This window comes from Ambystoma mexicanum, chromosome 8, assembly GCF_040938575.1.
Source record: "Ambystoma mexicanum isolate Mex_15411 chromosome 8, UKY_AmexF1_1, whole genome shotgun sequence".
In the NCBI taxonomy this organism is placed as follows: Eukaryota; Metazoa; Chordata; class Amphibia; order Caudata; family Ambystomatidae; genus Ambystoma; species Ambystoma mexicanum.
This window is the reverse complement of record NC_090929.1, coordinates 1,447,509,043-1,447,532,319: the sequence shown is the minus strand read 5'-3', so window position 1 is coordinate 1,447,532,319 and position 23,277 is coordinate 1,447,509,043. Positions and strand designations below refer to the sequence as shown.

Genomic DNA, 23,277 nt, shown 5'->3' with positions numbered 1-23,277 from the left:
TTTTCTGCCTGTGACATGTGCCTGACAGAGGTGGTGTCTGATGGAGTTCATATACAAAATTTTGTACTTGTGTAGGCTTTGCTATTTAGACACATCCATTTCTGCTTTTGGGATGTGTTTGCATTTCAAGGCCACTGGATGCATGCCAGGTTCTCATTTGTGTGTGACATGTCTGCTTCATGTGGGGGGTGGTGGTGGTGTGTGTGTGTGTGTGTGTGTGTGTGTGTGTGTGTGTGTTATGTGCTTCTGACATGTGTACTAATGTTTATCTTTTCTCCACTTTTCAGATGATGACGCAATGAAGCCAGAGGATGTTGTTGTCATGCCAGACACAGGGTTGCGAAAACACCAGCAACCCAGCACAAGTGGGGGTCGTGGGATGGTAGGCCACGAGAACTCACTTGTGTTACAGACCATCTTGTCTAGGGCTGGCAATGAGTCTAGCTCAGATGATCACTCTGACGACAATGTTGAGTTGGATGTGCATCGGGTCCATTTGTAGGGGTGAGTGATTCCGATGTGGACGCTCCGCTGTCCGCGTCACCTGCACTGAGGGGCCAGACGGTGGTGGGACCTCTGCTTGTGGTGGACCGGGATGCAGGGTCACCCTCCACTCGATTTGCTGATGTGCCTGGGCATCACGTCAACGGAGGAATGTAGTCCTGCAGCCGCGGGCCGTGCCAACCCAACAAGGACATTGGCTCCTTGGGCCCTGCAGGTGTCAATCCCAGCAACGCGGTGGCCACTGGGGTATACTGAGTGGGAGCAAGCCATGGTTGCCAATTCAGAACACCAGGGGGCAGCAATTGATAACATCGCTGAGAGCATGGAACGTGGGGCCCAATCTGTGCTATACCCTGCTAGGCAGGTGGAACTCCAGCAGCGGGTGGGACAGTCCATGGCCCGCTCGCTCAGGCTGGGCATGGCGGCCTCAGACAGGGCACCCCGGGCTGAAATGGTCTTTGCGTCAAGCAATTGCTGCTCACGCAGAGGCACACATGGAGGCCATGAGGGTTGACTATGAATCCCTCAAATCTACTCTGGCTGTGCTCTTGATGTCCCAGAGGACGCGGTCAGAGCAGAGGTTGGAGCAGCTAGAGAATACCATCTCGGCTGAGCTACGTGCTTGCCGGGAGGTGTACCAGTTGTCCAGCCAGGCCATGCATGAAGAACTCTGTGTTACACGTGTTACCTTGCAAGAGGAAGCACGCATATCACGCAAGGTTCTACATGCTGACCTACGTGTCATCGCCGCACAGAACCAGGCTCACCCGTCCTGCAGACTTGCTGCCGACAAGGGGCAAGCTGCGCTTAGGCGTGGTCAGGGTACTGTGCCACGTCAACCTTTTCAGCCAGAGGGTGATGAGGACGACGAGTTATCTCCCACACAGGTCGGGCTGTGCAGGCGTTGAGCCCATGGAGGTTTTTTTTTTGTCTCAACATCTTTGCATGTGGGTGTTGAGGTGCACCCTGTACCTCCCCCCTCCTGGGTGCCTTCCACCCCCAGGTCGTATGTGGCCATTTTTCTTTTATGGTTAGTTAATATGGTGTTTGACAGTTAGTTTAATTAGGTAATATAGGTTTTTTATAGCTAGTTTAATTAGTTAATATAGTTTAAAATTGCTCGTCTATTTTGCATTCATGGGACGGTGTGGTGCTTTGTTGCTTTTGAAAGCATCCACTGTCTGTTCCAGCTAGGCCCTTCAAGCTTGTCTCGTGTATGTGTTTGCAGCTTGGGGTCCTGACTCACATAGGCCACTCCTGCTTCCCTTATCCATGGGCTCGCAAGGATGGTTCGGTGTAACAACCATTTACACAAGGGCTTTGGACTTTCATCATATCTGTGGCCTGTCTGCTGCTGTACTACTTGTGTTAACACCCCTAGTGGGGATTGAGTGGGTTTTATCCACGGCATGTCTGTAATCAATTTGGGTGAGTACATGATTGATGTGTCCATTAATTGATGTGGATTGTGATGTATGTTATTTTCTTGCCTGTATATGTGCTTGATGCACTTCATGCTGTAGAAAGTAGGCTGCACCCTTTGCCTGTCAAAGTCACACTGATGGTGGGAGGAGTTCGGATGTAGGTCTCTAACATGGCCCAGTGACAACCAGCATGAAGACGCACACACAGGGAACTTTCCAGAATTATTAATATCTTTTATGCCCTTTCTGCAGGAAAATGAGCCTCCAGACTACCTTTGCCAGCGGACACAGGGCCAAGCACTACTGAAACCTGGCCACATTCGGTGGTGTAGACGTGTGCATGTGTGCGCAAGCAGAAGCACAGTGCTTGTGCTCAGACGTCCGACAGACGCAGATGTGTTTCCAGGAGCTCCAAGCAAGGTGAGCAGCACAAGGGCCAACACCGCAGCCAATCTTCCACCAGGCCACTTGCACATGCATGCTAAGTAGTACCAGTGCTGGGGAGCTTGGCCAGGCATTGTTGTAGAAGCGCACAGGACAGCTAAGATGCGTTGAGGGACAAATGCCAAGTAGCTTTACAAGTTGTCAGGGGCACACGCAGGGGCGTCACACAAATCATCGAGTCCCCCCTGCTCTTTAGAAGCTGAATTGTTAGCGCAGTAGCGTTCCTAGCCAGAAACTAATACAGCGCGCAAGGACACCCAGTGAGGCACAGACTCATGTGCAGTGCATATCATTTGCATGTGCAAATTGCCATGTGCACTACCTAATGAAATCGACGGCTGCCAGAACACGACTTGTACTGAAGTCGTACCTCGCTATACACGTCTAGCAGCTTACCCAGGGACCATTCTATCATATGTGATTCTTGACGCATTGGTCTTCCATTGACCGCGCCCACGTGCGCCTGCCTTACTGCATTGACAGAGTATGAACCATCACGGAGGCAAGCTAACGTATACAATCAAAGCAGCAGACAAGAGTGTTTGTTTGTGGAGGAATCACTTACTTTGGGGCATGAATGGTGTTGTGTGTGTGTGTTGTAAACACACAGATTAGTAACTCATGCTCTCTTTGCAGCATTGAACTGATCCTGTTACCGGACCTCAGAGTGCGCAGGCAGGAGGCCAGCACTCACCCCAGAGATAAGTCTCTCTTTGTCTTGCATTTGACTCATTTAGTACAATGTGCATGTAGAACATGGTTTCTCTGATTGAGTATGTGTTATTGTCAATAGTTGTATTTTGTGTTTTGCCTACTTTCCCTTGCCAATCCAACTCCCCTCTCCTGCCCCTCTTTCCGGTTATCCTGAATACCAATGCCTGTCCAAACAACGGATCCCTGTCCCTCTTTCCCCGCTGGGGTCTCGGAGGCCCGTGTAAGTGTTACCTTGCAGGCACCCAGACCACGGAGGGGGTGGTTGGTTCGTGCCACTCCTGCGCCTGGAGACCGGAGATGTGACACTACCCATCACTTGTTGCATCCTCATTGTATATTGTGCCCTGAAAAAGGTACCCATCCTGTTGAACCATTGTTGAACTGTGCTACCTTGGTAGTTCTATCATTCTGCTTGTACATGTGATTGTGTCATGACCCACAGAACGCGCCCCTTTTGGACTTCATGGTCCTTATCACAACGGGGCTTGCAATCCTTGGTACTTCCAACATGGCCGTCTAACGTGAAACGCCTTCCTCGGTCTTCACGTCGGACGTAGCATAATCTACAAATAGACCACAGCCCCACGCGTCTCAATGCTATTGCAAGTAGCGACTAGACGTGTGCTCCGTAGTTCGCTGAACTGTTATCCTGGTTCCTGGACCTTCTAATACTATTCCCTTCGGGAGAGAGATGTTTGCTCCACGTCTTCCTTCTTCCTTGCTTCCTGGACCGGTGTGCCATGCTTGCGCACCTTCTTCGTTTCCTGGATCCCCGGAGTATCTGAATCCCGGAACTCTGAACGCACGCTGGAGCCAGAAGAGGCGGGAGCGGGCTTATACAAGACCAGGTCTGTGCTTACAAGACACCGCCCAAGAAATCCTGCAAGGATCGCTTTCAGGTGAGAAAGGGGGAATTCTGTGATAGTTTGAGACGCCAAACGACCGAAGTCGAAGTCGACATGGAAGTGGCTGTTCAGGATCTCATGCGTGGCATGCAAGAACTAACAACCGAGGTACAGAATTTAAAAGCGGAAAACGCTGCTCTCAAACAATTAGTTCTATCCCGCGATTCTGCCACAAAGGAAAGCGTATTGCTGGGTGGCATTGTTGACAAATGAGATGGGTTGGCTAAAACCCTTAGTGGATTCCTTGATTCTTGTTTGGTTCACTTTACTTTTAAGCCCTACTAGTTTCCAGCTCCCAGGGCTTCATAATTTCACACCTTTCCGGAAATGCTCTAACCTGGGCTACGCCCTTAGTCAATTCTGGAGATGCACTCCTGGATGACTACGACGGTTTCATACAGGCCCTTAAAACCATGTTTGACCGCTCAGAGCAGGTCTATAGTGCCCAGGAACGCCTGCTAGACTTTCAGCAGAGACCCCAGGATATGCTTACGTTTGTAACCCGATTCAAGCAATTGGCCAAGGAAGCTGACTGGTCTCCTGAAGCAAGTTTTACTCTTTTCAGAAGAGGACTGAATGAGGAGATCAAAGATGAGTTGGCCAGAGTGGCTCGCCCAAGCTCATTCCAGGCTCTTATGGACCTTGCCATGCAAATAGATTTTCCTATCCAGGAAAGGAAGGCAGAGAAGAAAAAATCCAAAGTAACCCCCCCGAAGGTGTCCTTTGAGACTACCTCCAAAACTGACACAAACCCAGGGTCAGTTACTGAACCAGAACCTATGCAGATAGGAGCCTTCCGTGGACCCATATCCCCGCAAAAGAGGAGGAGAAGGATTCATATGGGGTTATGCATGTATTATGCCTCGGATAAACACCTGGTTAGAGAATGTCCTCTAGCCCCTCTTCGGCGTTCGGGAAACGCCAGCTCCCGATCCTAGATGGAGCAAGGCTTCGGGAGAGAGATGTTTGCTCCACGTCTATTCCATCCTTGAACTCTCCTGGACAAAACAGCCTAGTGATTCTACAGACCTTCCTATCGCCATCCAAGAATAAGACCTACTCCATTTTGGCCCTGGTAGACTGCGGAGCTGTGGGAGTATTCATTGATCAAGATTGGGTTTTTAGTCACCACATTCCATACGAGACACGAAGTACCATGCAACCGGTGGAAGCGATAGATGGAAGACCCCTCACTTCAGGACCCATAAGCCTGCAGACTGAAGAGATCCAGCTTTCAATAAACCATCACCAAGAGGTGATCAGATTTGACATCATTAAGTCGGCTCATTACCCCATGATACTGGGTATGCCCTGGTTACAGAAACATAATCCTTATATCAACTGGGCAGCAGGATCCTTGTTTCTTGGCTCTGAGTTTTGTACGTCTCACTGTCTATTCCTGGATTCCTCCTTGACACCTTCCAAAGAACCATCAATAGATCAACAAGTACCACTCATGGTTTCCAATATCATACAGGTCCCAAAGGCCTATCAGGGTTATGCTGATGTGTTTTCAACTGCCATAGTTCAGGCTCTACCCCCTCAAAGACCTGAAGACTGAGCCATATACACAGAGCCTTCAGCTGTGATTCCCTTTGGGAGGATGTTCATCCTATCCAAAGCTGAAAAAAAGGCCCTCCGAGAATACTTGGATACCAACCTTGAAAATGGCACCATAAGACCATCGAAATCCCCAGCTGAAGCCTCATTTTTTGTTCCCAAGTAGAAAACCAAGGAACTTAGACCTTGCCTCGATTATCGTGGATTAAATCAATGCACCCTCAAGGACCGTTACCCCTTACCCTTGATCTCAGATATCCTGGAAGCGGTGAGAGGAGCTGTAATCTTCACAAAACTGGATCTCAGGGGTGATCTCATCTTATTCGTATCAGAGAAGGAGACGAATGGAAAACAGCCTTTAGAACACCCTTTGGACACTTCGAATATCTGGTCATGCCCTTTGGACTTGCTAATTCCCCCGCAGTCTTTCAACATTTCATGGATAGGGTGTTCTCTGACATGCTGTTCCTCTTCGTCATCGTCTACCTGGACGATATCTTGATCTACTCCAAGGACCTTCTAAAGAGTGAAGAGCATGTAAAGGCAGTCTTACAAAGACTACGTGAACACAGACTCTTAGCCAAACCCAAGAAATGCCTGTTTCACGTCAATTCTGTTCATTACCTAGGATTTGTCCTTAGCCCAGAAGGAATTGGTATGGATCATTCGAAGGTAAAGGCCATACTATCTTGGCCGGCTCCCACTTCTGTGAAACAAGTTCAATCCTTCCTGGGGCTTGCCAATTTCTACCGGAAGTTCATACCCACCTTTTCTGAGATTGTTCAACCGATCATTGCACTATTGAAGAAAGACACTCCCTTTCTCCGGTCTAGCACCTCAAGACAAGGCATTCCAACATTTAAAGACAGAGTTTACTCAAGCCCCCATCCTGGCCCAACCCGACATTAATCGGCCATTCCTAGTGGAGACGGATGCCTCTAACTATGCAATAGGAGCAGTGTTGAAGCAAGAGTTTGATGACAAATTAGAACACCCCATTGATTACCTTTCACAAACTCTGACTCCCAGTGAGACACATTATTCCGTCTTGGAAAAGGAACTGTTAGCCATCCACCAAACCTTCACAGAATGGCGACATCTACTCCTGGGAGCTAGACATCCAGTCCAGGTCCGCACAGACCATAGAAATTTTCAAGTTCTACAATCCTTGGAGTGTAGGAACAGTCGTCAGGCCCGTTGGGCCTTCTTCTTTGCCCAGTACCAGTTCCACATCAGTCATGTCCCTGGATCACAAAACATAATTGCTGACGCCTTATCTCGACGTCCTGACTACGAAACTATTGAAGATCGGGCCTATCCTAAGATGTTTCCCCACACGATTTTTGTAGCTCAAGCAGTCAGTCTTCTGGAAGAAGTTCGGATGCAAACCCAATCCTCTGAGCTCTGGAAGGATATTTCAAGGAAGAATCAATGGAATCTGAGAACCAAGGACGGATATTTGTTCAAGGATAATGCTCTAGTCATCCCCACACAGAAATAACAACAAAGGATAATAAACCTCTGCCACGATACCCTTCACTCCGGACATCGTGGCATCACCAACACCCTCCGTCTTATACAAAGACAATTTTGGTGGCCTAGAATGAAGACTGACGTACAACTTTACATCCAAGCCTGTTCTATCTGTAGTCAAAACAAACACGATAACAAGAGACCGGCGGGTCTCCTACTGCAACCTACACTACCAACAAGGCCATGGGAATTCATCGCTACAGCCTTCATTGTGGAATTGCCACCTTCCAGATGATACATGACTATCATGGTCACCATTGACTTTTTCACTCATATGGCTCATTTTACACCCCTGTATAAACTATCATCCTCATCAGAACTAGCTGGAATCTTCCTGGAACATATTTTCCGCCTTCATGGACTTCCTTCCAAGATCATATCAGACCGAGGACCCCAATACGTCTCACAATTCTGGAAAATCTCTGTCGCATTCTAGGAATCCAACGCGCTCTCTCATCAGGCTATCATCCACAAACCAACGGAGCTACGGAACGTGTAAACCAGACCCTGGAACAATACCTTAGTTGTTTCGCCACCAAGGTGCATGATGACTGGTCGCTGCTAATACCCGTGGCTGAATTCGCCTACAACAATTCCGATCACTCAGCAGTTAAGACCAGCCCCTTTTATTGCAGTCAAGGATTCCATCCATCAGTTTTACCCTCTGTTCTTCCACATCCCACACCAGTACCTACCGTCGATTCCTGGATTGAAACACTTGTTAGGCAGAAACCTGTGCAGTTCCCTCTGGGACCACTGCAAAAGATTTAAGACTACAGGTGTTGGCAGTAAACCCACTTGGTAGCAGTCTGCACCACACAGATTCACTGTGGTAGCTGTGGCTGAGCAGTCAGACTTCCCTCAAGAAGAGTTAGACAGTATACAGAGGATACACAATAGGTACAGAGGCACAGTAGTACAAGCAAACACTGACCAGAGCTAGGTGTAAAAGTATAAACTTATTTATTAAAGACACACTCATAAATTACACTAGCACAGAAAAAGGTAAGAAAGTCAAAACACAGTTACTATTACTCATATGTACATCCCTAATCATTTGTTGGACAATTCTAAGTTAACACCACTTATTTCCAACCAGAGGTGAGCGCTTAACGTTAGATGGTACTCCAACAAGTTATTAAGAAAGGGAGGGAAAAGGCAGAAATAAAGAGAGCAGTAAGGTAAAACACTTTTCACATAAGGTTAGGAAAGACAGTCAATTGTGGAACAAGGAAAATTAGTTCGGGGCCCACTTTAGAGGGAGCCAGGCGAAAATATGCCCAAGATCACACAATGTCACAAGTCTTTGCAGGTGAGTAGAAAAGGTTTTACTACGTTTCCGAAAAGTTTAGTTAGGGTGTCCCAGGCCTACCCAGGTTCGAGAGCCGAGGACTAAATCTACCCCGTACAATCGGTGGCAAGGGAGGCCGGGCGGAACACAGTACCTTTAAAAGTGGAAAGGATCCTCCAGCGGTGGTAGTCGTTCCTGGTAGTGGGTGCAAGTCGCGGCATCGTCCAGAGGAAGAGGTGATCTCGACGTGGAGGAAAGCTGAAGGTCGTTGCACTACCAGGGATGAGGCCAGCCGTGGAGTTTTCCGCACACAAAGGGTTTTACCCCTCTTTCGCGGTTGAGGTAAAAAGTGGTAACCCGGTTGCCGGGGTGCTTGGCACAGGCAAGGCGGCCACGAGATGCTTCGGGATGGCGAAAAGAAGGCAGCAACTGGTTGTCCCCACCAGTTAGGGGAAGAAGACTCTCTGGCGGGAGATCTCCTCTGTCGTCGGGAAAAGTGGTGAGACGGTTCCGCAGGGCTCCACCGGTGGTGTCGTCTTGGCAGGTCGGCTCGGCTTCTCCCTCTTCGGCTTCTTAGGTCCTGTGGCGACTTCTGAAGAACCAGTCCCAAAAACCCTGCTTTTATGCAGCAAACCCCCATTCATGCAGCCTAGCTGTCACTCAAACATGCTAAGTGGTGAGCGGGGTGGCTCACCACTTGGGCCAATCACACTAGAGTGCGACATGAGTTGGCAAGGCAACTCAGTCCAGGGTGCCTAAACCCCCTCCCACACCCCCTGTGGTACCCAGACAGAATGGCACCACTTTGGAGGGCTTCTGTGCAGAAGCCCGCCAAAAGTGGAACAAAGGCTCGACTCGGGTTCAGGGTTACTGAAGTGAACCTAGACGCCATTTTGGCGGCGAGTTCTGGCAAAAAATCCCAACCGGTGAATTTATGTTTAAATAAATAAACCGGCGGTATCTTTAACATTGCACCAAAAAGTGGTACATTAAAAACAATGGGAAATCCCATTGGGAAATATTCCGGTGGACTATTTCCGTGGTATCCACTGCCACCAGCCAGAACTCGGCGAGGGGGGACGGGACAGTACCCCCTCGACAACAGACCCAGGGGCAATCTAATTGCCCCTACCAGTACTTCCACAGTAAGATGGTTTGTACTGGTTAAGTTCCACAGTAAGATGGTTTGTACTGGTTAAGTTCCTAAGTTAAGACTAGTAAAGTCAATGGTGACTTTACGGACCTAGGGAGACAGTAGTCAGTCCCAGGGTGTGGAGTCTATGTTTGGGGGTCTCTATGACTCCCCTGTGTTACTGCACTGAGGGTGCTGTGTAACACACATTCCAAAAACCAATGATGGCCTATGGGGAAAATTACCCCCTAGCCCATAAGCACATAGCAAGTCACAGAAAACACTCAAGTCATGTCCAGGAGTGAGGGTAAAAGAGTCTCACTCCTGGCAGGAGAAAAAAATAAACCCCAAAAATCCAGCAAAGCTGCTGGGGGACTCACTAGGTTAGGAAATTCAGCCTAAACAGAGAATTCTCCCTAACAACACTCATCAACATTCACAAGGAAGCCAAAGAACACTTAGAGAAGGCCAGAATACATACTAAGCGATATGCGGATACCAAAAGAAGACATGGGCCTTCTTATGCAGTTGGTGATCAAGTCTGGTTGTCCTCGAAACTACTACCCCGACATTTACGGCCAAACAAATTGGCCCCCCGGTACTATGGTCCATTTTCCATCATGGAAATCATAAATCCAGTCCCATACCGGCTCAAGCTACCAGACTCCTGGAAGAAAATTCACCCAGTTTTTCACACTTCTTTATTAAAACCCTACATCCGATCCTCCCGGAAATCCTGCAGACCCACTCCTGTGGTGGTGGACGATCAACTGGAATATGAAGTGTCCCGAATATGCGACTCCAGGTATAAAAGGGGTCAGCTTCAATATTTGGTTGAATGGAAAGGGTATCCTCCTAATGAAAGAACCTGGGAACCAATTTCTAATCTGAATACCCCTCGATTGCTCAGAAGATACCATCTCATACACCGAGGCAAACCTGGTGGAACAGGTTTTCAGAGGAGGCATGCTGTCATGACCCACAGAACGCACCCCTTTTGGACTTCATGGTCCTTATCACAACGGGGCTTGCAATCCTTGGTACTTCCAACATGGCCGTCTAACGTGAAACGCCTTCCTCGGTCTTCACGTCGGACGTAGCGTAATCTACAAATAGACCGCGCCCCCGCGGCCCCACACATCTCAATGCTATTGCAAGTAGCGACTAGACGTGTGCTCCGTAGTTCGCTGAACTGTTATCCTGGTTCCTGGACCTTCTAATATTATTCCCTTACCCCTCTTCCTTCTTCCTTGCTTCCAGGACTCATGTGCCGTGCTTGCGCACCTTCTTCATTTCCTGAATCCTGGAACTCTGAACGCACGCTGGAGCCAGAAGAGGATCGCGCGGGTTTATACAAGACCAGGTCCCTGCGTAAGAAGACACCGCCCAAGAAATCCTGCAAGGATCGCTCTCAGGTGAGAAAGAGGGAATTCCATGACAGATTGGACATTTTTTGCTACTTCAAGTAATCTACTGGAGACTCTTCTAGGGTTTTTTTTGTGCCTAGAGGCTTTTTCCCTGGTTTGGGGGTTTAGCTCCTTGGAGTTCTCTGCGATTTGGTATTTTTACCAGTCAAGGAGGCCTCTGAGGGGGCTGGACCCTATTTACACGCAAGGTGGAACATGAAGACCAAGGGGTAGGGGGATCCTGTAGCCAGGTATACTAGAAGGGAGAAGGCTACATACCACAGGCACAGTTGTTCAGAAGGTCATGGTGATGGTTAAATGAGGGAGGGCCTTTTGTTGTTGGACAGTAAGCCTGGGCTACAGTGTTTGGGCACTCTCTGACAATGTCATTGTGGGGTACTATGTACATGAGGTCTTCTGCAGGTCAATGGCTGTTCCTGTGTTGTATTTACTTTTCAGGTGTTAGGGGATTGTTGTGGTTTGACATGCTGGGGTGTACACATGGGCAATGTTCGCATGTGATGTGTACAGGACACGGAGGGTCACTTGATTTCACATGCATATATTGAGTGCATGTCCCTACTGACACACACAGTTACACAATGCTCCACCACACGTACAACCACCCTTGCATGCCCACAGGTGCACACAGATTGCCTTCTCGGGCACGCTGTGTCCCTGCAGCGCATGATCAATTGCCATTTGGGGATCATGTACATGCGTCAATAGGTTGTTTATTTTGTTTGTCCTTTTGATGTGATGCTCAAGGTGTATCCCCAACACAATGGCTGCTCACTGTGCTGTGTGCTGACCAGTGTGTTGCACGAGACACACACAGCACACTGGTTAGGGAGTAGCCATTTTGGCTTGCCCAATGTGCATGTGAACTGGCATTCAGTCTTGTGTTCATGCTACCACTGGTGGAAAGCATTTGTGTATGACTTGGTATGTGTGGGAGGTTGTTGGTCAGTCATTTCATCTGATTCCATGTCAGGCGTCATTGTGTAGAGCCACTTTCCATTTATCACATGTCACTTCTTATGTAATTGGTCATGTGTTGGGCTTTTGCTGTTGCATGCCATGTCATGGTGTGGCAGACAAGGGTGATGTGGGTTGGGAGGGTTTGGGTGACATACCAGTGATTGTCATGGCCTGTTTTGCAGGAGATGATGTGATACACATCTTGCATGTGTTCCTTTTGGTCATACAGGATTGGTTATGTTTAAGCAGCTAGAGATGCACACAATGTAGCACTTCCGTGGCAACATTCTCAGGGTGGTAAGGTTGTGACAGTTGGCTGCCTCTTTGTCATCATCGATTGTCACCTGGTATGTGCCAGGCCTGTGTGCACTTCGCAGGGGTGGGAGTTTAGGTGAAAAACGGGGCCACAAGCTGGGTCCGGCTGCCTCGCCACGTGCCTTTTCCCCTCCCACGGGCAGCACCTGTGCATGTGGTTGGGGATGTGGGAGCACCACCATGTCCACCGGTACGTCCCGCCGTGTTGCAACATTGTGCAGGACACATGCTGCCACAAAGATCCTGCACACTACTAGGGGTGCATATAGTAGCTGGCCGCCAAAGCCATCAAGGGAGCGGAAGCGTGACTTGAGCACTCCGAATGTGCGCTCCACTATGGCCCTGGTTGCAAAATGGGAAGCGTTGTATCTTACCTGGGGTGGTGTGGTGGGGTTCCGGTTTGGCGTCATGTGGTTGCTCAGAGGGTCGGCACTGTCCCCTGGGGGGGTGATAATGGTTGTGATTAGTTGGGTCTGTGTATTTGTCTGTGTGTGACATGCATGCATGTGCACAGGCATTTGTACTCACCTAGGAGTCATGTGTCGCCATGCTTCCCAGCTTCCACGGCCTGGCTCAGGGTGGACATTCTGTATATGAAACTGTCATGGGTTGAGCCAGGGTAGTTTGCATAGACAGAGGTGATGATTCCCTTTGCATCACATACAACCCGCACGTTGATGGAATGCCAGTGCTTGCGGTTTTGATAGATGTGCTCAATGGCCCTAGGTGGACGTAGGGCCACATGGGTGCAATCTATGGCACCGAGCACTTTGGGGAAGTGTGCCACCCTGTAGAAGTCCTGGACCACAGCCTGCCTTTCTGCGGGTGTTCTGGGCATGTATATGTGCCTGCGGACTGAGGGGCGCGCAGTCATGACTGCCAACACCTGGTGTAGGCAGCGTGACTGCGTGGCCTGTGAGACCCCCCCCCCCACTATGGCAGTTGTCGGCTGAAATGACCCAGTGGCCAAACAAATGCAGGACATTGAGCTCCTTCTCCAAGGGGCTCAATGCTTAGGAGCACAGGGTGGGTGATGTAAGGTCATCTTCCCACTCCCTGACCAGGTCTAGGATGATAATCCCGCCAATGACCTCTGCCTTAATGCCAGTAAGACTGAGATTCTACTCATCGGCACACCCACTCCCTCCTTCCCTGCAGCTCCCTGGCCGGCCTCTCTTGGCCCTCTTCCTGCAAGGCAAAAAACCTCGGGGTCGGTTGTAGGACAAATGATCGAATCTAAATGGTCGACAGGACAAATGGTCGACACCAAACGGTCGACATGTCAAATGATCGAATTATTTTTTTTTTGTTTTTTTCACATTTCTTTGTTGGGGTGGGGGGTCCCTCCCAACCCCCTTTTTTTGCTTAAAACCACTTCTTTCCCTAAACGAAAACCTAAAAAAATATATATAACAAAAAAAAAAATTCGATCATTTGACCTGTCGACCAAATTGTGTCGACCTTTTGACTGTCGACCATTTGTCTGTCGACCATTTGACTAGACACCCTCGGGGTCATCTTCGACTCCACACTCTCCTCCTCTCCTCACATATCTGACATCTCTAAGAAGTCACACTACCAGCTGCACCTCCTCAGAGGTATTCTTCCTTTCCTCTCCTTCCCCCAGAAGCTCACTTTCTCCTGAGCCCTGGTGCTCTCGAAGCTGGACTACTGTAACAGCCTCTATCTAAATCTGCCTGCCTCTACACTCCGCCCTCTGCAACTTATCCAGAACAGGACTGCGAGACTTGTCCTTGGCCTCAAGCCCAGGACTGAAATCTCTACACTGGCTCCCAGTGGCTGCGAGGATTAAGTACAAAGCCCTCTGCATTGTCCACAAGGCCTTCTGGGGCCTGGGGCCTGAATACCTTCAACTCTCTCTTCCTAAATATCTTCCATCTCGAGCTCTTCGCTCATCCGCCTCCAACTCCCTCAGGGTCAGCCACTTCTCCAAGCAATGAGTGGGGGTAGATCTCGCTCCGTGGCAGGGGCCTCCCTCTGCAACAGCCTTCCTGCATCTCTGAAACTTGAGGAGAACCATCTCCGGTTCCGGAAGCACCTCAAAACCTTCCTCTTTGCTTCTGCTTTCTCTCCCCCTCTCCCCTGCTAATTCTTGACTGAAACTGCAATGAATCTGCAACTGGGCCACTCTCACCGATCTCGGTCCTTGGCCCAGCCACTCTCCACCTGCACTGCCTCCCTGGCAACCCCTGCACTGCGGAACTGTCTCTGTATCCCTACAGCCCCCCTCCCAGCACTTGTCTGCACTTACCTTGCACTTGCCACCAGCTGGCCCTATTATTTATCTATTATTCTACCCTGTACTGCACTTTTCCCCCCTCCCTTTCCCCTTGCACGTTCCCTTCCCCCTACCCATGCACTTGCACAATCTGAATGACACCTGGCCTAGTAGGATCGTTGTCTGTCTTCCCTTTGTTCCCCCCTCCCTGCCTCGTCGCGCCTTGAAACACTTGTGTATAGGCGCGTTACAAATGCCATATCATATATAATATATGAGGTAGAAACCTATACCTGCCATAGACCTGGTCGTCAGGCATCCCAAAAAGTCTGCTCAGGGAAAATAAAATGCAGGGCCCGGCTATTCTCCTCCTCCTGCGGTGTCCTACGATCAGTGCTGCAACCAATGGGGCATTCACCGTAGATGTCTATACATGTTTGTTGTTGCGCACACTTTTATACTGCACGCGGGCACGCTTCCACCTGCCTTTGTGTGGCGGATGTTTTGACGCCTATGCACGTCTTTTAGCGTGCGTGTGTTTCCCGTATTCGATTCCATGAATACGTGTTGTTCGCGTGCGTGTGGGCATTCCGTGTATTTCCCTGCAGAACTTCCCCAGTTACGCCTTCTTTTTCACGCGTTGTTCCCTATTCCGCATGTTACACCCCGTGTCCCGCCCCTTTTTGGTGTGGGCGCCGACGTTGTGCCCTTTCGCTGTGCGCATTGGGCACGGCGTTCAGGATGTTGCTGTGATGTGTGCGCCTGTGCGCGCCACGCTCGAATTTGGCGCACATCCCGCAGTAAACACACGCAGGCCCTTCCATGAATCGCACGCGTGCACATGCTTTTTTACACTTGCGCCGGCTTGCGCCAAGATTTTCGGCGCCCATTTGTTACATGAATCAGCCCCTTAAACTCTCCCACAGATTATTCCTCTTTATTTAGTTCCAAGACCTCGATGAGGTCACTCAAACAGGATTCAGAGACCATCGAGTCATCTCCTGGTGAACTAATAGTCCATGTACAAGGGGAATTTGGGGCAGATATAACTTGGGAGTTTTTCTCCAATACCAATTCTATTCTAGGCTTTTTTTTCACGTGTGGTTCTTCCAATCTTGGGTGGGGGTCCTTATATTCCTTAGAAAGGACCTTGATCCATTTTGCTTTCTGCATCTGACTTGATTCTTTGTTTTTTTATTTCCCTTTCTAAGATCTTCCTGGGCCACGTTATCATTAGAATTTATCGCTCCATTTGATGCCAAGAAAATCGAAAAAGTTGATTTGGCTAAATTGTCTGAGGATCTTCCAGGGTTTTTAACAATTTTAGCATTATCCATGGGCTTTCTTCGGCCATCCGCCCCTTCTTGTGTATTAGCCTTACTTTTTTGAAGTTGTAGGGGACCCCCCTTTGATAAACGCTTTTCCTTACTTTGATTGTCAACCGCAGGGCAGTCCTGATTTGCTGATGGGTGGTGAGTTTCTAGATGTTCACACCTATCTACTGTTGCTAAGGAGGAGCACTCTTTTTCAGATTTATGATAGTTCCTCATCCACTTACAATCTTCTATTGCCGCCTCCATGAGAAGAGTTTTATAATTTGATTCACATCTTGCCAAGCCACTAAGGCGGTTTTGCCACACACAGGATTGCTCAATTTCCTTATCTAATCTCTGCTCTACTATTTCCGTAAAGCGACCGAGATCACACAGTTTCTCTTTGGTTTTTAGATTGACCACTAGCAGCTCTTGTAGCGAGACATTTATATTTTCATATAATTTCAGGAAGGGCGCAACCGAAATTGTCAAAGCAGCCATGACTGTATTTTTGATGTGAGCCAAGGTCTCCATTCTGTCCTTTTTCAGTAAATCCTCCATTTTCAATTGCATGGATTGTTCAGACAGGGTTTCTCTCGAAAGTGGAGCTGCTTGTGGGGTCGCCAAGCTTCCACTTAGAGAGGTGAGTCTGGGATAAGAGTTGGCTCTCATAGCCCCAAGATCTGGCACTAAGCTGTAATCCCCCATCAAGGGCTGCAATTTTGTCCTTGATAAAGGAAAAGCTCAGCCGTTTCTCTTAAGCAATTTTACCTGTGAGTGCCGTGATATCTTTCACTAGTTTATCTGCTAACAGTGAATTAGTTAGGTCTTTTTTATCGGCTCTTTCCACCTATCTTTGGGTAGAATTACTGCTTCATTCACTGGTTTGCTGTTCTTGACAGTAGACCCCCCTTTTATTCACTTCTCCTTTTTCCACCTGGCTAATTGCACTTTCTTCCCGGCTCTCCACATCTCCAGGAGTTTATTCTTTCCCTTTTTTGGGATTTCCCTCAGCTAGCCGAGCCTGGTTCTCAGCTGGGAGAGAAGTTTCCTCAAAAACATCCCAGTCATTTAGATCTTCCCAAATTGCGGGCAGCAAATATTTCCCTAGCAGGAATCGGAGGTGTAAAAAGTTTTTCCCTTTCCAGCACCTTCTTGACTGTCAAGGACACTTTTCCCAGTCTTCTCAATGTTTTCCACTAAGCTGCCCTCTTCAGAAGCAGTTATCTGCTTGGGCAGATCTAATGGCTGCGCCTGCAGCACTCCAAAGCCACGCCCCTCCACTTCCAGTTTGTTGCTCGGCAAGCCCACCACTCATCCTGGAGGCGAAGGCAGGGGAGAGGCACCGTCAAGCAGCCCACCTCTCTTTCTTCCAGCGCTGCAGACCAGGCCATCCCCCCCCCCTGACATAGCCATCCCACGGCAGATCGGGGGTAGGCCCCAAAGAGCCACCCACCCACGTCTGCCGCGTCCACCACTGCCTCCATGCCCGCCTCAGATTTGGCCGCTCCTGTCTCACCCACTGGCTCACCCACCGGTAAGTTTGGAGGGGCCATTTGTTCTATGCCAGCTGCTTCTGCGTCAGAAAGTGTTTGTGGGTTCTCTCCAAATAGCCGGGCTGGAGGGGGATATTGTTAAATGATTTGGTCTTGATTTGGGGGGTTGAGTGGCCCCCAAGACCGTTGCAGCCACTCTTTTGGGCCTGCCCCAAAATGTCCCCAGGTAAGAGGGTCAGCGAACGCAGAGGTTTTTGCACAGGCACCCCCGCCTCTCCCTCGCCAGACAATGTTTGGAGAGTGGTATTGTCAAAAGGGGGTTTATCCGATGCAGTCCTTTGTCTCCGTTCATGTCCAATCCCTGTGATCCTAGTAGGTGACACTAGGGCTGTCACCAAGTCCGTCGGTTCACGGGCAGTGAATGAGAGCCTCAGTTGTTTTAATGTTGGTAAGGCCGTTTGTGTGGACAGACTAGTGGGAGTTTTTATTTGAGATGGGTTACCCCGTTGCCTCACCTGGAGTCTGGTTCGGGTCCCAGCAGAATCGCCCGAGACTTCATTAGGCTCCCCGCCCAATTTCTTCATCATTGTGCAGCTCCTCCACATTTCGTTATACCAGGTAGTTCAGGATAGTTCAAGATCGCTGGTGCCGTCCTCCACCGGCAAACACCGGGTAACACCACTTGCCACCACTTTCGCGGCCGCTTTTGTGGTATGTGGTGGTTTTATGGGTAATTTCCCAGGAAGCAGCAGGTCACAAGCACAGACTCCAGGCAGGCCCAAGGGAACAGCAACAGCACAATGCAGGGTCCAGGTACCGGGTAACACCACTTGCCACCACTTTCGGCAAGGATATATCAGGACCAGCAAAAGGCTGTGTTAAACCATGGACGAGAGGAGTTACAACCTGGCAAAGGAGTACATAGGTATCCTACCAAGATCCAAATTCATAGCCAAGGTGTTTTGTGTACTAGTTCTGTTGCTGATTAAGAGAAGGGGAGTGAAAACCTGGTAAGGAAGTACACCAGGTATACTATCAAGACACAAAATTAGAGCCAAGTTGTATTGTTTACCAGTTGTGTTGTTGATCAGGAGAAGTGAAACCCGGACAAGAGAATACACCAGGTAGCCTATCAAGATACAGACTCACGGCCAAGTTGTTTTGTTTACCACTTGTGTTGTTGATCAAGTGAAACTTAAGGAATTCATATTCTTGGAAGTATAAAACAAAGGGAAGAGAAATCCAGGGAAAGGGAACTACCCTCTGGAACAAAGAACTCCATCCTTCTAGAACTTGTGTTGGAGTTATACATTTTTCTTTTTGGAACATTTGAGCGCTACTAAAAGCCAAAGATGTTCACCTTAGAGCTGATTTTTAGAATGTGAGGGCTAGATTAGTACTTTGGATGCAGGACTTGTTAAATTGGAGTTTCTCACATCCGACAGACCCTTAGATTGTGTTTGAGGTAGGGAAACACCTCTTAGTGTAGCGACAGAGGCTTTTCACAAACTTCTTTTCTTTTCTTCAATAAACGTTTATGGACAAAACCTTAAGTCTCTGTGTCTGATTCCTTGTTCCTCACACCTACATCAAATCATGCAGTAAAGAGCAGCAGAGGATTGTCGCTAAATTAACGGTACACCAAGTGCCCTCTGGAACCTTAAACAACTGAAAGCATGCTCCTCTGGAGATCAAGCAGAGCCTGGAGGCACAAAAATGAATTTACATGGGCTTCCCAACTAATCTGCATGATCCAGATAGTAGGAATCTCCAGATTGTAACTAGAAAACCGTGGATCTAGGTCATCATCTGCTAGGATTAGTAGGATTAAATGTGTCAAGACATTCAGTTTGCGTTTCCCATCTTGTATCATCAGACACCTGTTTTTATCATATCCCTTAATACTGGGATCTGTTATGCGTCAAGTAACTCCAATATGCACAGCTATGGTAACTGAGAAACAGGAAGGTATATCTAGATTAATTGTACTCTATACAACACTTTTATCCAAAGACCTTGACACAGAACATTTGGGTATGTAAGCATCTATGCCTTCTCATACTTGGTGTTTGTTTTATCTACATCAGAGCTTGAAGGCTGTGCTAACGTTGCTCTGGTTCAAACCCACAACCTGCAAATCTATCTCTGCATTGAGTGGATATCCCTGGGAGCTATCATGTCGGCCCTACAAAGCGATTCACATAGGATAACACAATGTTGTGAAGAGCATGCTATCAAAACTCCAAAGCAGCTCATTCATTCAAACGTCTCTCCCCAAGACATGAGATGGTCTAAACTCAGATGCACACCAGCCCACATTATTGGCTTACTTACATTAGCCAGGGTATCCAGTGCATTTGCAAACTCGGTGAGGCTGACCTTAGTCACATTTTTCTTCGCCTGTAAAAGTAAAAAAAAAAGAAAAGATTTCTCTAAACATTGAGCAACAGCTACCAGGAAAAAACAGGTATGTGGTGTGAAATGTGTTCATGCACATTTGAGCGGCTCACATATGTAAGGCAGACTCAGAATGCAAAACACAGAGTAAAAGCTAAGTGGTGATTTCTGGAATTTCTAAGAATATGTTAATACTCACATTACAGAAAGAGCATCATGCAGTTTCATTGTCAGAGGCTGAAAGCAGTTTTGGAAGATTCTGTTGCGAACATGGATTTCTCGGGAAATGCTAGCATAAAGCCAACATTCAGAGGTCCGCCCAATACTCCCCCACTCCCCCATAAGAAGTCCCTCCAGCAACCCCTACCTGTTTTCTGCCAAACAGTTATAACTGATGCATGCAAGCAAACCTCGGACAGCAAACAAATGAAAAACTCAATTTTTGGGATCTTCTAAAAATGTCAGATGGGGAATTTTATATAAATGTTTTGGAATACGGATAACAGATTTGCGTTACCTTTGAAAGAAAGGGGAACAATCCCACCCTTTTTGGGGGTTAGACAGGTGGAGACTACAACGTGCAACAGTCAATGCTCTGAGTGACCATCCTTAGCAGAAATCTCTTCATGGATGGCCCTGCCTTGTTAACAATTGCTTGAACTTTGAGAATTGAAAGCATGGGATGTTGTTGATCAGAGGTGCATGCAGTGGATGGGGGAAATGTATAAGACATCTGTGGAAAGAGCTATCCACCTTTTCAATCAACAGTTCGGAAGCAAGGAATGAGGCTACCCACCACACCATGCTATTCGAGGGTATCCAAACCTTGCCGATTGAACCTGGGCTACAAAAAAAACGACTTTGCCAGTAATTTCAAACCTTCTGCCACAAAGGCCACATCAACCCTAACAAACCACCACCAAGCAAACGGGGGCAAACCAACAACTGCACGACCCTCCTCAAGTATAAGGATTCTTTAACTACAAAATTGTCACCTCTGACCTTAAAACCTTCTGTAACAATTTCCCTCTCTCACAGTTTCAACCCATCTGCAACTTTCACAAAAACCTTTCAAATAAAAACGCCCTAAACATCCAAAAGGACATCTTGTTCATGTCTTTCTGCTCAGCTGACAAATATTTCACCGACGAAGATTCCCACTGAGTTTCAACTCTTTCGTTCCATCCCAACCCGAGCAAAGTACTGCTGCATACGGAGGCTCCTCACATGCAACAAGCGACTCCATCTAGACAACCTGGCCCATGTCTGCACCAATAGCCTAGCCACCTGTGCTGCATGTGTAGTTAACAATGCCAGCAACCAACCGAAGGGCTTGTATAATGATAATGATTTGCCATTTATATTGCGTTTTTGCCAAAGCGCTGTACATAGAACATATGTACTTACATTTATCATCCCAACCAAAATTGATACTCATTTATCGACCTCGGAAGGATTCAAACCTGCAATCTGCAGATCGCTGCAGTGAGCGCTCAACCCGCCCAGCTACCGTACCAGTATATGCAACACTTCTCTGACGCACACCCTTGATCCATGACCTAGGGCAACTATAGATCCATAGGTGGCATATCGCCAGGATCCAGAAATCATGGGGAAATCCGAGATCCCTGAGATGCACCTACTTATAGAGACCCATCATACAATAACCTTTTCCACTGCCAATCAGCAATTCCACCAACACAAGGGACAGGTACTGAGACCCATCAGAGCTTCTCCACTGCCAATCAGCAATTCCACCAACACAAGGGACAGGTACTGAGACCCATCGGAGCTTCTCCACTGCCAATCAGCAATTCCACCAACACAAGGGACAGGTACTGAGACCCATCATACCTTCTCCACTGCCAATCAGTAATTCCACCAACACAAGGGACAGGTACTGAGACCCATCAGAGCTTCTCCACTGCCAATCAGCAATTCCACCAACACAAGGGACAGGTACTGAGACCCATCAGAGCTTCTCCACTGCCAATCAGCAATTCCACCAACACAAGGGACAGGTACTGAGACCCATCAGAGCTTCTCCACTGCCAATCAGCAATTCCACCAACACAAGGGATAGGTACTGAGACCCATCATACCTTCTCCACTGCCAATCAGCAATTCCATCAACACAAGGGACAGGTACTGAGACCCATCAGATCTCCACTGCCAATAAGCAATTCCACCAACACAAGGGACAGATACTGGCTGTGTTGTTCACTTGGATGTCATTCTGGCTGGCAAAGGACTGGATCAAACAATCTTACATTTAGGTTTAATATTTTATGTACCCTAGACATAATGAGACCCCGTAGAGGGACAGTACATGTCGACAATGCCAATCAGACAAAAGAATCGTGGAAGCAGTTTATCCTTGCCTGCCCATTTAATTGACTGAGCGAGCAGATAGTTAGTGGCAATTGTTGTTTACTGATGAACGAAAGTCTGTTGTAATTGCATTATTTTACTTCATCAAGGACATTTTTTGCAATGTTGGGAGAACCGTTTGCATATGGATTTTTATGGAAATTAGTATTGGTGCCTCATGGGTTGGGCAATTGGTTTTATGAATATTTGTGTTACATGGTCATTGGGGATGTGCTTATATTATATGATGAATTTATCTTGAATGATTCGAGGTCTGCTGTATTGTATGAATATTGACTAATTGTTTATTTAAGGATATAATACATTTTAAAGATTGTGTTATCATGGATGAAGAATCATGTGTATTGTGTGTATTAATGTGTAAGGTTTTGTAACTGCATCACAATAAAACAAAACAAAAAAAAAATCATCCAGGGAAAACACATGGTAAGGAGGACCGGTATCCATTTATTACTGTAATTAAGGACAGGGACATGCAGCAACTAACGTTTAAAGTGCTAAACACAGCTATGGTTTTATATAATGATTTAAGACATGCAAATATGCAGTTAACTATTTATGATATCGACATCAAGAGACAGAGCAGCTGTTGATATCACAGAAGGCAAAATGTTAACTTGGCTAGTCAGGGATGGAAAGAGAGGGGATCCAACTCTCGCCCCAACCATGGCCTTTCACCTTCCCGTGACAGTCACGTGACATCCGCACAAGTAAAACTATCCATGTTTCTGACAGGATTTCCTACTGGCATGACCGCCTGTGCAGAGAAAATATTATCTGATTGCGATCTGGCTGTGTGCTATTTTAATCTTGCATATATTTAGATTCTGAGGTAACATAACTTAATTAGGATAATTCGGTTTGAAAACATTCTAAAGCAATACTCAATTAGAGCTCTTATCCTGATAACAATCGTACTCCAAGCTCTGCTCATGATGGAACTCTGATATACAGACTATAATCTATAACAGGTAGACTCACTTGGATCTCTGCTTAGGCTATCGCCCAGATTCATTCTAACATCTACTCTTAATGATACTCACTCAATATGCACTTAATGACTCGGATAAAACTCACGATGCATGTATGACTCAGATAGATAACTACATACAAAAAATCTGAGTTCTAACTCAGACTAACTCAGAGCTCTGGTCCTGTTTATGTCCAGATTCATTGTGACATCTGCCTGCCAACACCCATAACAAATTCACCCAGGTGAAGAAGAAGAGTCT

At 47.6% G+C, this 23,277-nt stretch overlaps 1 protein-coding gene across 5 annotated transcripts in view; it reads right to left on the bottom strand.

Annotated features, from left to right (window-relative positions):
- Positions 1 to 23,277, bottom strand: part of LOC138473098 (prominin-1-A-like) — a 1,012,351-nt gene that overhangs the window by 211,323 nt on the left and 777,751 nt on the right. For all 5 annotated transcript variants that reach the window (XM_069611612.1, XM_069611614.1, XM_069611613.1 and 2 more), the window contains one exon: positions 19,592 to 19,657. In XM_069611612.1, the coding sequence (XP_069467713.1) occupies positions 19,592 to 19,657 (66 nt within the window). The remainder of the gene's footprint in view (positions 1 to 19,591; positions 19,658 to 23,277) is intronic.